Raw genomic sequence first — 11,692 nt, forward strand, 5'->3', positions numbered from 1 at the left:
TGTTTACCTCTAGCTTGAACAAACTTAACCTCTGCCACTTTGCCTTTGGGTTTTCCTTTATGTGTATACCCAAGACCTCTTTTATTACCCGCATTCTTCCCAATTTGCAAGATCTTATCTAACACATTAGAACTGTTGTTGAGCATTCTAACACATTTAGTCATATTGTTCAATTTAAAATTGATCAACATAACCTCTCCCTTCAAATCAGAGATGATGGAAAGATGCTATAGACAGTTACATTTGATTTAGGTGGCTAGTGTATATATAAATACAACATCTCATTCAACTTTCTTTCACTCAACCATCCTTTCCTCTAAATCCATGTGCGGTCCTGCTTGCACATTCATTCAACTTTCTTTCACTCAATCATCCTTCCCTCTAAATCCAAGTGCGGTTGTGCTTGCACTACCCGTAATAACATTCTGACATTCATTTTTTACTACATAAATGATATAATTAATCACGCCTTAAAAAGTGGATAATTCAATTGAATAAATGATTAATTCAAACTAGTTTTAGTGAATTCAACTATATGACTAATCAAATTTTCACAAGTTTCATTATAATATAAATTAATCATACATCAACTATATTAACTACAATTTTATGTGACTAAACATGTGTTACATGTGTAGGGAAACCTGAGTGTACATAACACATTTTTGTTTTCCTTACCAAAGTGTCAGTTACTACACCTAATCAACTCTGTTAAATCTCAATCAATCTATAGTCACTTTACTGAGTATGTGGCAACATACTCTACCCTCTGTAGGTTCACCTCTATGATTTCCATTGTTACTTTACTACAAGTCCATTTTCCATCCTGGCTAGAAGCAATCACACTGACACAGACATCAACACACCATAATAATTTGGACACCAAACATGTCTTCAATGTTAAGTGTCAATAGAGTACTACATATCCTGGACAAGAAGACAGCAACTTTCAAGGATTATATAAATAATTTCTATCACGGTTCATAACCAATCTAATCTGGCACAGTAAAGAATGCATGGAATCCTTTCCCATGAAGGGCAGAGACATCTTACACATCCCTGTTTCACCATTATTCCGGAGTTATGCTGCAACCAAAAGCCTATTGCAAGGTCATATATCTATCTATATTGATCAAGAAACAGTAACTTCTTCAGCAATTTAGGATGATGGATCTGTTGCAAACCATAACCGTCCAGGTTCAGGTTCATTACAACGAGCTTACACGCCTATGCTCAGGTTTAAAAGCAAAAGGTATCTATGAAGTTGAAAGAACGGACCCATACTAGATCCAAGGTTTCAACCTTGATGTCAACTACATTCCTCAAAAGAGCCCTGTCTTTGGATTCGAACATCTGACAATTCTGCATTTCGAGTCATGAGGACTTCATGCCAAACAGATCCAAGAGTTTACCAAGAATTTCCAGGTGACATTAAAGCTGGACCTGAAAATATACATTGGTACAATTGTCATTTTTCAAAGACACCACATAACTCTCTTCTTAGAGCAATCAGTAATGAAAGAAAACAAAATTCTTAACTGATATAGCGATATTTTATGACGATATGACGGTGCAATGAGTTGAAACTTGAAAATATAATATCACGTTTTAACTTTTAAACCGCATGACATTTTAGTCACACGAAGCCTTTGTTTATGACATGCATTTACAATCACGTTGGATAAACAACTTAATTATCACTTGTAGCCTAAACATAATGAAACTCGATACATAACATGCAAAATTTTAAATATAACTCTTAGCCAGGCTATAGCAAAAACTAACAATAATGATAAAAGATTTAAGGTTGCATACCTGAATCAATTCTGTCTTCTGAATTCCCATAATCATCTTCAAGCACATAAAGAAGCTTCCTGTAAGTATGTCCATCTACGAGGTCCTTTTCTTGCAACTCCTCCAGAAATCTCATGGCCTCTTGAACCTTTCCGCGTCTACATATTTCATCCAGTACGGTCCTGTATGTAATAAAATCAACTGATCTTTGCTTTTCAGTCATCTCCCATAGATAATTTACTGCATCCTCGATCTCTCCGACGAGTGCCAAAGAACTGACAAGCGAATTATAAGATTTACTATTCGGGGTGAAACCTTTGGTCTTCATTTCATGATACAATTCTTTGGCATTCTCTGTTCTTCCTTTGGCACACAACCCATGAATCAAGTAATCGTAAGTTAAAGAATTGGGTTCGCAATCATAAACAACGCCCATCTGATGAAATATCCTCAACGCATCGTTAACATGAAGAGAAAGCACATAACCTTTTATCATAGAATTTAACGAAAAAATATCAGGTTCTATCATGTCATTCACCATTTGCCTGAACAAACATCTCATAGTCTCCATATACACAAGGTTTATATCAGCATTGTACCCTCTGCTCAAAAGTGCACCAAATAGAATATTATACGTTTTAATCGAAGGCCTAAAGCTAAAATTCGGGTTTCTACTACTCTTCATGTGCTTAAACACATTAACAGCTTTAGTCAACTTCCGCGCCTCAGTGAAATAATAAATTATCATATTAAACAACGATTCTGAACCAATAGAACGAACCGCGAGCAACTGGTTCACAACATCATCCATTTCCTGATACATTTTCGCATCACCCAGCTTCTTTATAGTGACATGAAACGTCGACAAATCATGCCGAAACCTCGGCTGGTGAGACGCCCAATGAAAAAGCTCTAAACAAACTAACGGATCGCGTTGACCAGCGATAACATTGCATAATTCTTCAGGAGTGAACCTCGGGAGAAGCTGAGACTGTGCAAACTGAAACTGTGCTTGGTCTAAAACAGGCTTATTTGCTTTCAAAAACCGATTTCGAACTCTTCTTCGGTAAGACCTTGAAGGAGCTCTAGTTGAATAATAATGAGAATTAAAGCTAATAAGTGGAAACAAAACATGATTATAAGTGGTTTGGAAGGGATAATGCATTATCTTGTTTGAATTTTTCCCAATTGAATCATTGAGAACAAATAGCTCAGGAAAAAACCCTAAACATAGATTTTCATTTGAGCTATTTCTTCTTAAGTGGCTACAATATTTCAAGCAATTTCTACCAAAAGCTAACATTTTGGTGTAGTGTAGAATGAACCCGATTCTTCTTCCTCGGCCACGATTCAGAACCTATGTGAAATTAACCTAAAATATATCAAAATTTATAGTGGAAAAAACAATAAGTGATAAGGGTAGATTAACATTGGCAACTAACCTGGTCGATGAGATTCCGGCGACACTTAAGAGAATCGTGATGGTGTGATTCCGGTGATTGATACTGCGATTGAAGAGTGAAAATGATAACCTGTGTCCTGAAGAGGGTAAACTAAGCTCAAATATTCAAGAATTTAAAATTAAATTAAAATTATACACAAAATTAAAATTTAATTTAACCAATACATTAATTTTCTTTGGGTACTCAGTAATTTTTTTTTACAAGTATAAAAAGAAAAAAAGAAATCATCTAGAAACTAAAGTCTCACTAATATAACCTACGAGGAGAGTGATGATTTCGAGTACAGAAGATTCTGCAAAAAAAATCGATACGTTGTATCATTATTAGTCTCATATTTTGTTAGATAGTCAGCTGAACCATTCTCCTTTTTAAGAGTATGAAATATTTGAACTGGACATTCCTTAAAGAGAAACCTTTTAATATTTTGAAGAATCGTGGCATAGTGTATCAAGCATTAACAAACTTTGAGATAAGTTTGATAGTAGAGTTGGGATCAGAATAAAACAGATGACAAGTTTCCAGGCCATAAACAAACTATGATATAGCGTCATCAACTCAGCTTGGAGGATGTTAGAACAACTTATATTTCCCGCAAAACTCTGAACCAAAGCATCATCATCATTTCTAACTAATCCACCAAAACCCGAGAAATCAGAATTATCAAGACTACTTCCATCAACATTCAAAATCATATTACTATCTTTGTGTGCATTCCATGTGATCGATCTCGTTGGATGAGACATATTATACTTCAGAAAACATTTAGCTAACAGATCAGCACGATCTATTATGATGAGTTTCAAAGTATAGGAAGATACAAATTCATTCGCAAGACACTGTTTATTTCTAGCGTGCGCACCACAACCACTAGCAAGCAGCCAAAAAGCTATAGTCACTATTGATGTCATGTCTAATCCAATCATATAAATTATCCCCTTGGAAGAATAGTGGGTCCTAAAAGCAAATAGATTTCTTAAAATGAGTAGCATAATCCAAAAGTAACTTATACCATCAACAACGTCGAGGTTAGCCAGCTTAACTTCCCTAAAAGTAACTTATACCCTGACATGCTTGATATCAATTTGGGTCGGATAAGGCTTCTGATAACCTGGAATAACTGTCACTCGTTCACTGCTATAAATTGCATCACTAAGTTCTATGATGGGAATTCCTATATTTGGCTTTTTTGGATTCTCCATGTGCATGCGCAAATGAAAACTCATAAATGCAAAAGGAGAAAAAAGAAATGTATATGGTTAATGCAGCTAGTTTGGACAAGGTAGATGAAGAAGAAGATTGATTAAATAGAGTAACTTAAACTTGAGAATTTCAACGGGGAGGGAGAAGCAAATGAAGCTCTTTCTATGAGAAAACTGTTAAAATAAAGAACAATGTGAGAAATGAAAATTAACTGAAGGTTCCTGCTTTATATGTGAATTGGGTCCATGGAATGGCACAAATGGCATTTGGATTCATTAATTTCACTTGACTACGCTAACTAGGCCTAGGTGTGTTACCTCCCTCCTTTGTGCACGTGGAACAGGTGTTGGTCGTCACTGCATATTGTGTTGCTAACATGAAGTGCATTTAACGCACATATTCGCAATACCAACTCCCACTAAGAATGGGTACCATAGAACGCCTCCTCAACGAGCAATATTTCTCAATGGACAGTGTTATTATAGTTCAATCTAGTTGGCCACCCTCACTTCATGAAAATTATCATCACTTCATAGTTGATAAGTGCAAATTTTACTTATTTTACATACGCACTTATTGACTTAAATCACAAGTCATCACATGAAACTACCCCATTTTATCATGAAAACATAATAAAATATTTATGTGAGATTTTTAACTATGTTATTCATAAGCACAAATAAAAATGGTCAATGAAAACCTAAAGTATCAAGCAAACAGGCAGATTTCTTGCTAGAAAGAATAGGGGCACGCCTAGCAAAGCTTGGGTAGTCACCTCGTCAGGCCAACCAAGATCTCGCTTAGCCAGATGCAAGGAAAAAAAGGAAGGGATGTCTTTGCTTTGCAAAAAAGATAGTTTGTTGGACGAGACAAGGCAAGACAAAGTAATTCAAACAATTCTTCAATGCCAAGTTACTTCATAGTAAAGCAAAGGGAAATTCTTTATGCGAGTTTGACAATCTCTCATAGCAAAGCAATGCGGTTTGAGGTATTTCTTATAGGCTAAGTAACTTTAAAATGAAGGAAGATCGTCTCGTTAGGCAAAAATAGGGTCTCGCCTAGAAAAGTAAGGCGACTAGGCCCATTTGGATGAGTTGGAAGATATCATATGGGGCAAAACGACAAGCTTGCTAGGCGAGCTAAAGACCTTCCTAAGTGAGACTGCTGCTACATACTTTTATAAATAGTAGTTGAAATTATCATTTAAGAGAGACTTTTGTAAGGTGAAGGTGCTGATTTTTTAGGGGTAATTTTGTTTTTTTATTTCGATCCCTTATAAATGTCACTATTTTAGTTCTTTTTAAAAATAGGGGATCAAAATCGAAAAAAAATAAAATAAAGAGACTCATATAACCTATTAAAATAAACTCCTTTTAATTCATCTATTATAAAAGAAAAAATAATGTTAATAATTTTTGAAAGAAAAAAATCAAATAAAGTAAGATAAATTGGATAATTTAGCTATAAGAGAGGCATCTGAAATTTGGTGGATATTTTTGTAGAATTATATGCTTTGCCAATGCCTCAGATTAAGTATGGTGTAAAAGCAACTTGATCATAAAATGAAAACGAGCAGTGTGATTTAGTGACAATAGCTATAAATCCTAGGCATTAACTTAAATTAATAAAAAACAGTCACTTAGAAAAAAGGGGATCTCATCGATCTCAAAATATACATATAATCTTTGAATGGAATCAATGCATCATAATACATTTTGAGTCAAATCAAATCAAATCCACAGTTTCAACTTCAAAGATAATACACAGATCCATTAGATCCACCTAATCACACAATCAACCCCTAAACAGGAGTTTCAAAATTAAGCACTAGTGAACTTAGTTACAGCCTTTGTACCCTCAGAAACCGCATGTTTCGCCAATTCCCCGGGCAGCACAAGTCTGACCGCGGTCTGAATCTCCCTCGAAGTTATCGTCGGCTTCTTGTTGTACCTTGCAAGTCTTGATGATTCTGCGGCAAGCTTCTCGAAGATATCGTTGATGAAACTGTTCATGATTCCCATGGCCTTGCTTGAGATACCAATGTCTGGGTGAACTTGCTTCAGAACCTTGAAGATGTAGATCTTGTATGTTTCAACGCTCTTCTTGTTCCTCTTCTTCTTCTTGTCTCCGGCAGCGGCACCGCTTTCCTTTGGGAGCTTCTTGCCGGCCTTTGGCTTCTTCTCCGCCGGAGCTTTCTCGGCTACCGTTGTCTTCTTCTCCTCTGCGGGTTTCTTCTCAGCTATCTTCTTCTCTCCTTTTGGCGCCATTGGGAAAATTAGGGTTTGAGATTGAGATTTGAAGTGAAATAAGAAGAAGAATGGAAATTGTGTTGTTGGAATTGAGAGTGTTGCGGTCTTTTTATATGAGAAGGGTTTCGTGTTACCATTGGTTAACGAGGCTATATGCGGATCGATGACGTGGTGCTCTTTAAGCCGTTATCTTATATTCTTATGAGGATATAAGAATAGACGGTCAAGATCTTTCGTTGATATAATGGCTGAAATGCTTATCGCTTCTCTTTTTTTCTTGATTGCTTTTCATTGCGCGCCCAAAGATACACTCCAAGATTACAAAAATCAAAGCATATTAATTGTTTTTTATTGGTTTATATTTTTTTTCTCACAAAAACTAAACCAAGTCTGTCAAAAGTTATTTCAAATATTTTTTATAAAGATTATTTTTTAAAAAAAAAAAAAAAAAAATTTATGTTTTTTTCTTTCTTTTCACCATTTTTATAGTTCGGTTCAAGGTCAGTTTTGAAATCAAGTGGTTTCATCACAATGGTTCTTCCTAGCCAGTTCAGTGTCAATTATCATTATATCGACTAACGATCGGTATTTTTGCCTATGTTTTGATATTTAATAATGTATGTTTATGTTATAAGATGTTAAAATTAGTCTTTTAATTGATAAAAAACGAAATTGAAAAAACTTTTAATATTTTGGAAAACGTTTTCTTAAAAATCATTTTTAAAAATACAAAACAAAAAATCTATCTATAACATAAGAAGATTAATGGCTCTGAAAAGTTCATCTTTGCTCTCATCCTGTTGTATGTCATATGTTCAAACTGAGGGCTTTTGATGTCTTAAAATTACTTAATCCAACTAATTTTGCGTCTGGTTCATTTCTAACCAATTGAATATGTGACATTTCATTTTTCCCTCCTTTTTCCAATCTAATCTGCAAAACTAGTTAGCTTTTGATTGTCCCTTTACAACTCAAACCTATTACAACCTAACATGTCAAGTCAATGTCACTTTTCCCATAACGTTTGTTGTGCTAGGTGTAACACCCGGTATTTAATTAGTTATTTAATTAAATACTTTCAAATTATTTCGAATTTAATTATTGAATTTGTGGAGTGTTGAGAATTGTTGACATGGGTTTTTATGATTAATTAGTCGATTAATTAATTGATTAAGTTGTAGAAATAGTATTGAAGAAATACTAGACTTACTATATGGACTTAATTAAGTGATGGTGGTAGTAAAACGTGGGGTGTGAATGTTAGGCCCAATAGGTTTAATGAAATTAGGTTAAGATAAGGATTAGGCTAATTAGAAGAGAAAAAGTCTTGGGGAATTGGTTATGGGAAGTTGTAGAGAAGAGAGAAAATAGGAGAGAAATTCATTCCCGTTTTTCTTGCAGCAGTCTCACTAAATCGAAGATCCCCGATTCGTTAACCGTTGGATCATCACTAAATTTTGTGGGTAGGTTCACAACACCTATATCTAACTTTTGACCGTTGGGATCTTCAAAATAAGGTTTGAGTTGTGAGATATCATCATCGCACTGTAGCTGCAAATTAAGGAAAATTTTCAGCTTTTGATTCTGATTAAAAGAGGCAATGTTTGGGAGCTAAGGCTAGATGGCTTCGATCGGTAGAATTGTAGAACGGACTCCGAATACAAGGTAAGGGGTGGGGTTCTAACTCTATAACCGGACTCATGATGAATGATATGTGGGGGTTAAATTTGTAGGAAATTATTCCTAATTATTTGTTGTGATTCTGTCATGTTGATTCGATGAAATTAGTTGTTGTTGTGGTGATAATTGTTGTTGTTTTATGCGAAGTTGAAGGATGTTTCAGTGACGATGTATACCTCTATTTATTAGTATAGCGACGATATAGGCTTATGCCTTGTGACGATGATGTTGTTTGTTGTGTGTGTTTGTTGCATTCATATACATATGCATTTTTGGCGACGGCCTGGATTGGCAAATTAGTGACGAAGGCTTATGCCTTGATGCCTCTGTTTAACTGGAAATTGGCGATGGGGGCTGAAGCCCTGGGTACCACATGCATGTGCAGTTGTAGAGTCTCATTGTATGTGGCATGAGTGTGATTTAATTGTGATGTGATGTGACTTGAGTTGTTGTTAAATTGTGATAATATGGAGTTGTAATTATAAAATTGTTATACTAATGACGTGTTGTGACAGGTATTGTCTGGAAGATGAGCAATAGTTGTTATAACTATTAATATGTTGTTGTTATTGATTTTTGTTAATATAACTGTTCAGGTTAATTGTTATTATAAATGTAGTCTGAAAGCTGTAACGTGATAATTTCGTATGATTAAATTCTAATATATTGTTTATCATGCGTTTGTTTATATTGGTAGATATCTCACCCTTTCTGAATGATGTTTCCCTACCATGGGAAACGGACAGGTACTCAAGATAGCGGTGGAAGTTTTGAAGTGATTTTATGAAGTCTTTAGTTGCTGTTAGTCGAGTTGGTGTCTTGCTCTGATACGTAGCACTCGGGGGGATAAAACGATTGTTTTATTTATTAATTCTTTTGCTGAATTTTTATATGGTTTTGGTTTAAATTGTAACTTAAAGTTACCGTGCAATGATGCTACGACTTGATTTGAATAGTTATGAAGTTTGTTGATTCCGCTGCGAGTTAATTATTGAATTTAAACAAAGTGATTTTTTTGTAATGATTTGATTATCGTTTTAAATTCTTGTGCTATGTATCTATATGAAGGCAAGTAAGCCGTAAATGTTTTTGAGATGACGAATATGTGATACCTCAAATGAACTTGTTTGGAATTTATACTCTGATTTTCCGTATAATTTATCGGGTAGATTTGGGGTGTTACATTAGTGGTATCAGAGCAGGTCGGTCCGTCCGGCCAAGTTGTCTAATGTTGTTTATTCCTCTGTACGCGACAAGTGTGTGAAACACTGTCGATACTTGTTGCTTTCTGGTTGTTGCAGGAATTAGTTTCAGCGAAGTGGGGGAGAAGCTTTGCTTCTCGGATGTGGTTCAGTTGTAAGTTTGCAAAGAGGATTGTTGTCTTGGTGTTTCGAAAACTGAATTTCGACGAAAGAATGTGTCTCTCGAGTTATAAAAAGTTTGGGAGTGAGGAGATATGTTAAGAGTTTTTTTGGAATATGTTTAAGTTGAAGAAAAACAGGTTTTGGAGTGAAATTTTCGTAAGCAAAATGCAGGAAATTGCTGAATTTGTTGTGAAACTTCAAAAATTCATAACTGGAGTTCTGGGTATCCGATTCGAGTCCCGTTTGAAGCGTTGGAAAGCTAATGAGAAGAAATTTATTTAAAAAATGGTTCCATCAGCTTTAATAGAATTATTTGTAACAAGATGATGTTGGAAAGAGATGAAGTTTGCGGTTACGCTTGTCCTTGGGACCAGACTTGTGCGTTGGTGTTGCGCTGGACGTTAGTGTCAGAGTTGAGTGAATTGAAGGAGTAATTAAAGGGTTTGTTTAGAAGAAATTTTAAGAATTAAGTGTCCCATTTGAGAAGTTTTGGAGATACCGTAAAGAGTGTCGCCGCATGGCGTCGATGTTCGCACTTTCGAATAGCGTTGGAATAGTTTACAAGTTAGTAACGGTTATGTTGAAGAAGTACCGGAATTGTCGACATATATGTAATTGATTTGAGATGTGTTAATGGGTTGTTATGTTGGATGGTTGGACGTGGAAGTGAAGTTGATGATGGTTGTATCGGATAAATTTTCGAGGACGAAAATATTCTAAGTGGGGGAGAGTTGTAACACCCGGTATTTAATTAGTTATTTAATTAAATACTTTCAAATTATTTCGAATTTAATTATTGAATTTGTGGAGTGTTGAGAATTGTTGACATGGGTTTTTATGATTAATTAGTCGATTAATTAATTGATTAAGTTGTAGAAATAGTATTGAAGAAATACTAGACTTACTATATGGACTTAATTAAGTGATGGTGGTAGTAAAACGTGGGGTGTGAATGTTAGGCCCAATAGGTTTAATGAAATTAGGTTAAGATAAGGATTAGGCTAATTAGAAGAGAAAAAGTCTTGGGGAATTGGTTATGGGAAGTTGTAGAGAAGAGAGAAAATAGGAGAGAAATTCATTCCCGTTTTTCTTGCAGCAGTCTCACTAAATCGAAGATCCCCGATTCGTTAACCGTTGGATCATCACTAAATTTTGTGGGTAGGTTCACAACACCTATATCTAACTTTTGACCGTTGGGATCTTCAAAATAAGGTCTGAGTTGTGAGATATCATCATCGCACTGTAGCTGCAAATTAAGGAAAATTTTCAGCTTTTGATTCTGATTAAAAGAGGCAATGTTTGGGAGCTAAGGCTAGATGGCTTCGATCGGTAGAATTGTAGAACGGACTCCGAATACAAGGTAAGGGGTGGGGTTCTAACTCTATAACCGGACTCATGATGAATGATATGTGGGGGTTAAATTTGTAGGAAATTATTCCTGATTATTTGTTGTGATTCTGTCATGTTGATTCGATGAAATTAGTTGTTGTTGTGGTGATAATTGTTGTTGTTTTATGCGAAGTTGAAGGATGTTTCAGTGACGATGTATACCTCTATTTATTAGTATAGCGACGATATAGGCTTATGCCTTGTAACGATGATGTTGTTTGTTGTGTGTGTTTGTTGCATTCATATACATATGCATTTTTGGCGACGGCCTGGATTGGCAAATTAGTGACGAAGGCTTATGCCTTGATGCCTCTGTTTAACTGGAAATTGGCGATGGGGGCTGAAGCCCTGGGTACCACATGCATGTGCAGTTGTAGAGTCTCATTGTATGTGGCATGAGTGTGATTTAATTGTGATGTGATGTGACTTGAGTTGTTGTTAAATTGTGATAATATGGAGTTGTAATTATAAAATTGTTATACTAATGACGTGTTGTGACAGGTATTGTCTGGAAGATGAGCAATAGTTGTTATAACTATTAATATGTTGTTGT

General features: G+C 35.3%; 2 protein-coding genes across 3 annotated transcripts; both read right to left on the reverse strand.

Moving 5' to 3' along the window:
- Positions 1 to 380: 380 nt before the first annotated feature.
- LOC131606960 (pentatricopeptide repeat-containing protein At2g27800, mitochondrial-like) lies at positions 381 to 3,342 on the reverse strand. Of its 2 annotated transcripts, none has more exons than XM_058879036.1 (3): positions 3,237 to 3,342; positions 1,816 to 3,166; positions 381 to 1,443 (listed from the first exon to the last, which is right to left on the reverse strand). In XM_058879036.1, exons 2-3 carry the CDS (start codon positions 3,095 to 3,097, stop codon positions 1,409 to 1,411), a joined length of 1,317 nt encoding a protein of 438 aa, XP_058735019.1. In that variant the 5' UTR covers positions 3,098 to 3,166; positions 3,237 to 3,342; the 3' UTR covers positions 381 to 1,408. The 2 variants fall into 2 exon arrangements, with proteins under 2 accessions (XP_058735019.1, XP_058735018.1); XM_058879035.1 differs by having other exon boundaries at positions 383 to 1,443; positions 1,816 to 3,151.
- Positions 3,343 to 6,096: 2,754 nt separating this feature from the next.
- On the reverse strand, positions 6,097 to 6,794 carry LOC131606961 (probable histone H2B.1). The gene has a single exon (XM_058879037.1). The coding sequence runs from the start codon at positions 6,722 to 6,724 to the stop codon at positions 6,278 to 6,280; it is 447 nt and encodes a 148-aa protein (XP_058735020.1). The 5' UTR covers positions 6,725 to 6,794; the 3' UTR covers positions 6,097 to 6,277.
- Between the last annotated feature and the right edge of the window lie 4,898 nt (positions 6,795 to 11,692).

Source organism: Vicia villosa, linkage group LG5, assembly GCF_029867415.1.
Source record: "Vicia villosa cultivar HV-30 ecotype Madison, WI linkage group LG5, Vvil1.0, whole genome shotgun sequence".
NCBI classification, from domain to species: domain Eukaryota; kingdom Viridiplantae; phylum Streptophyta; class Magnoliopsida; order Fabales; family Fabaceae; genus Vicia; species Vicia villosa.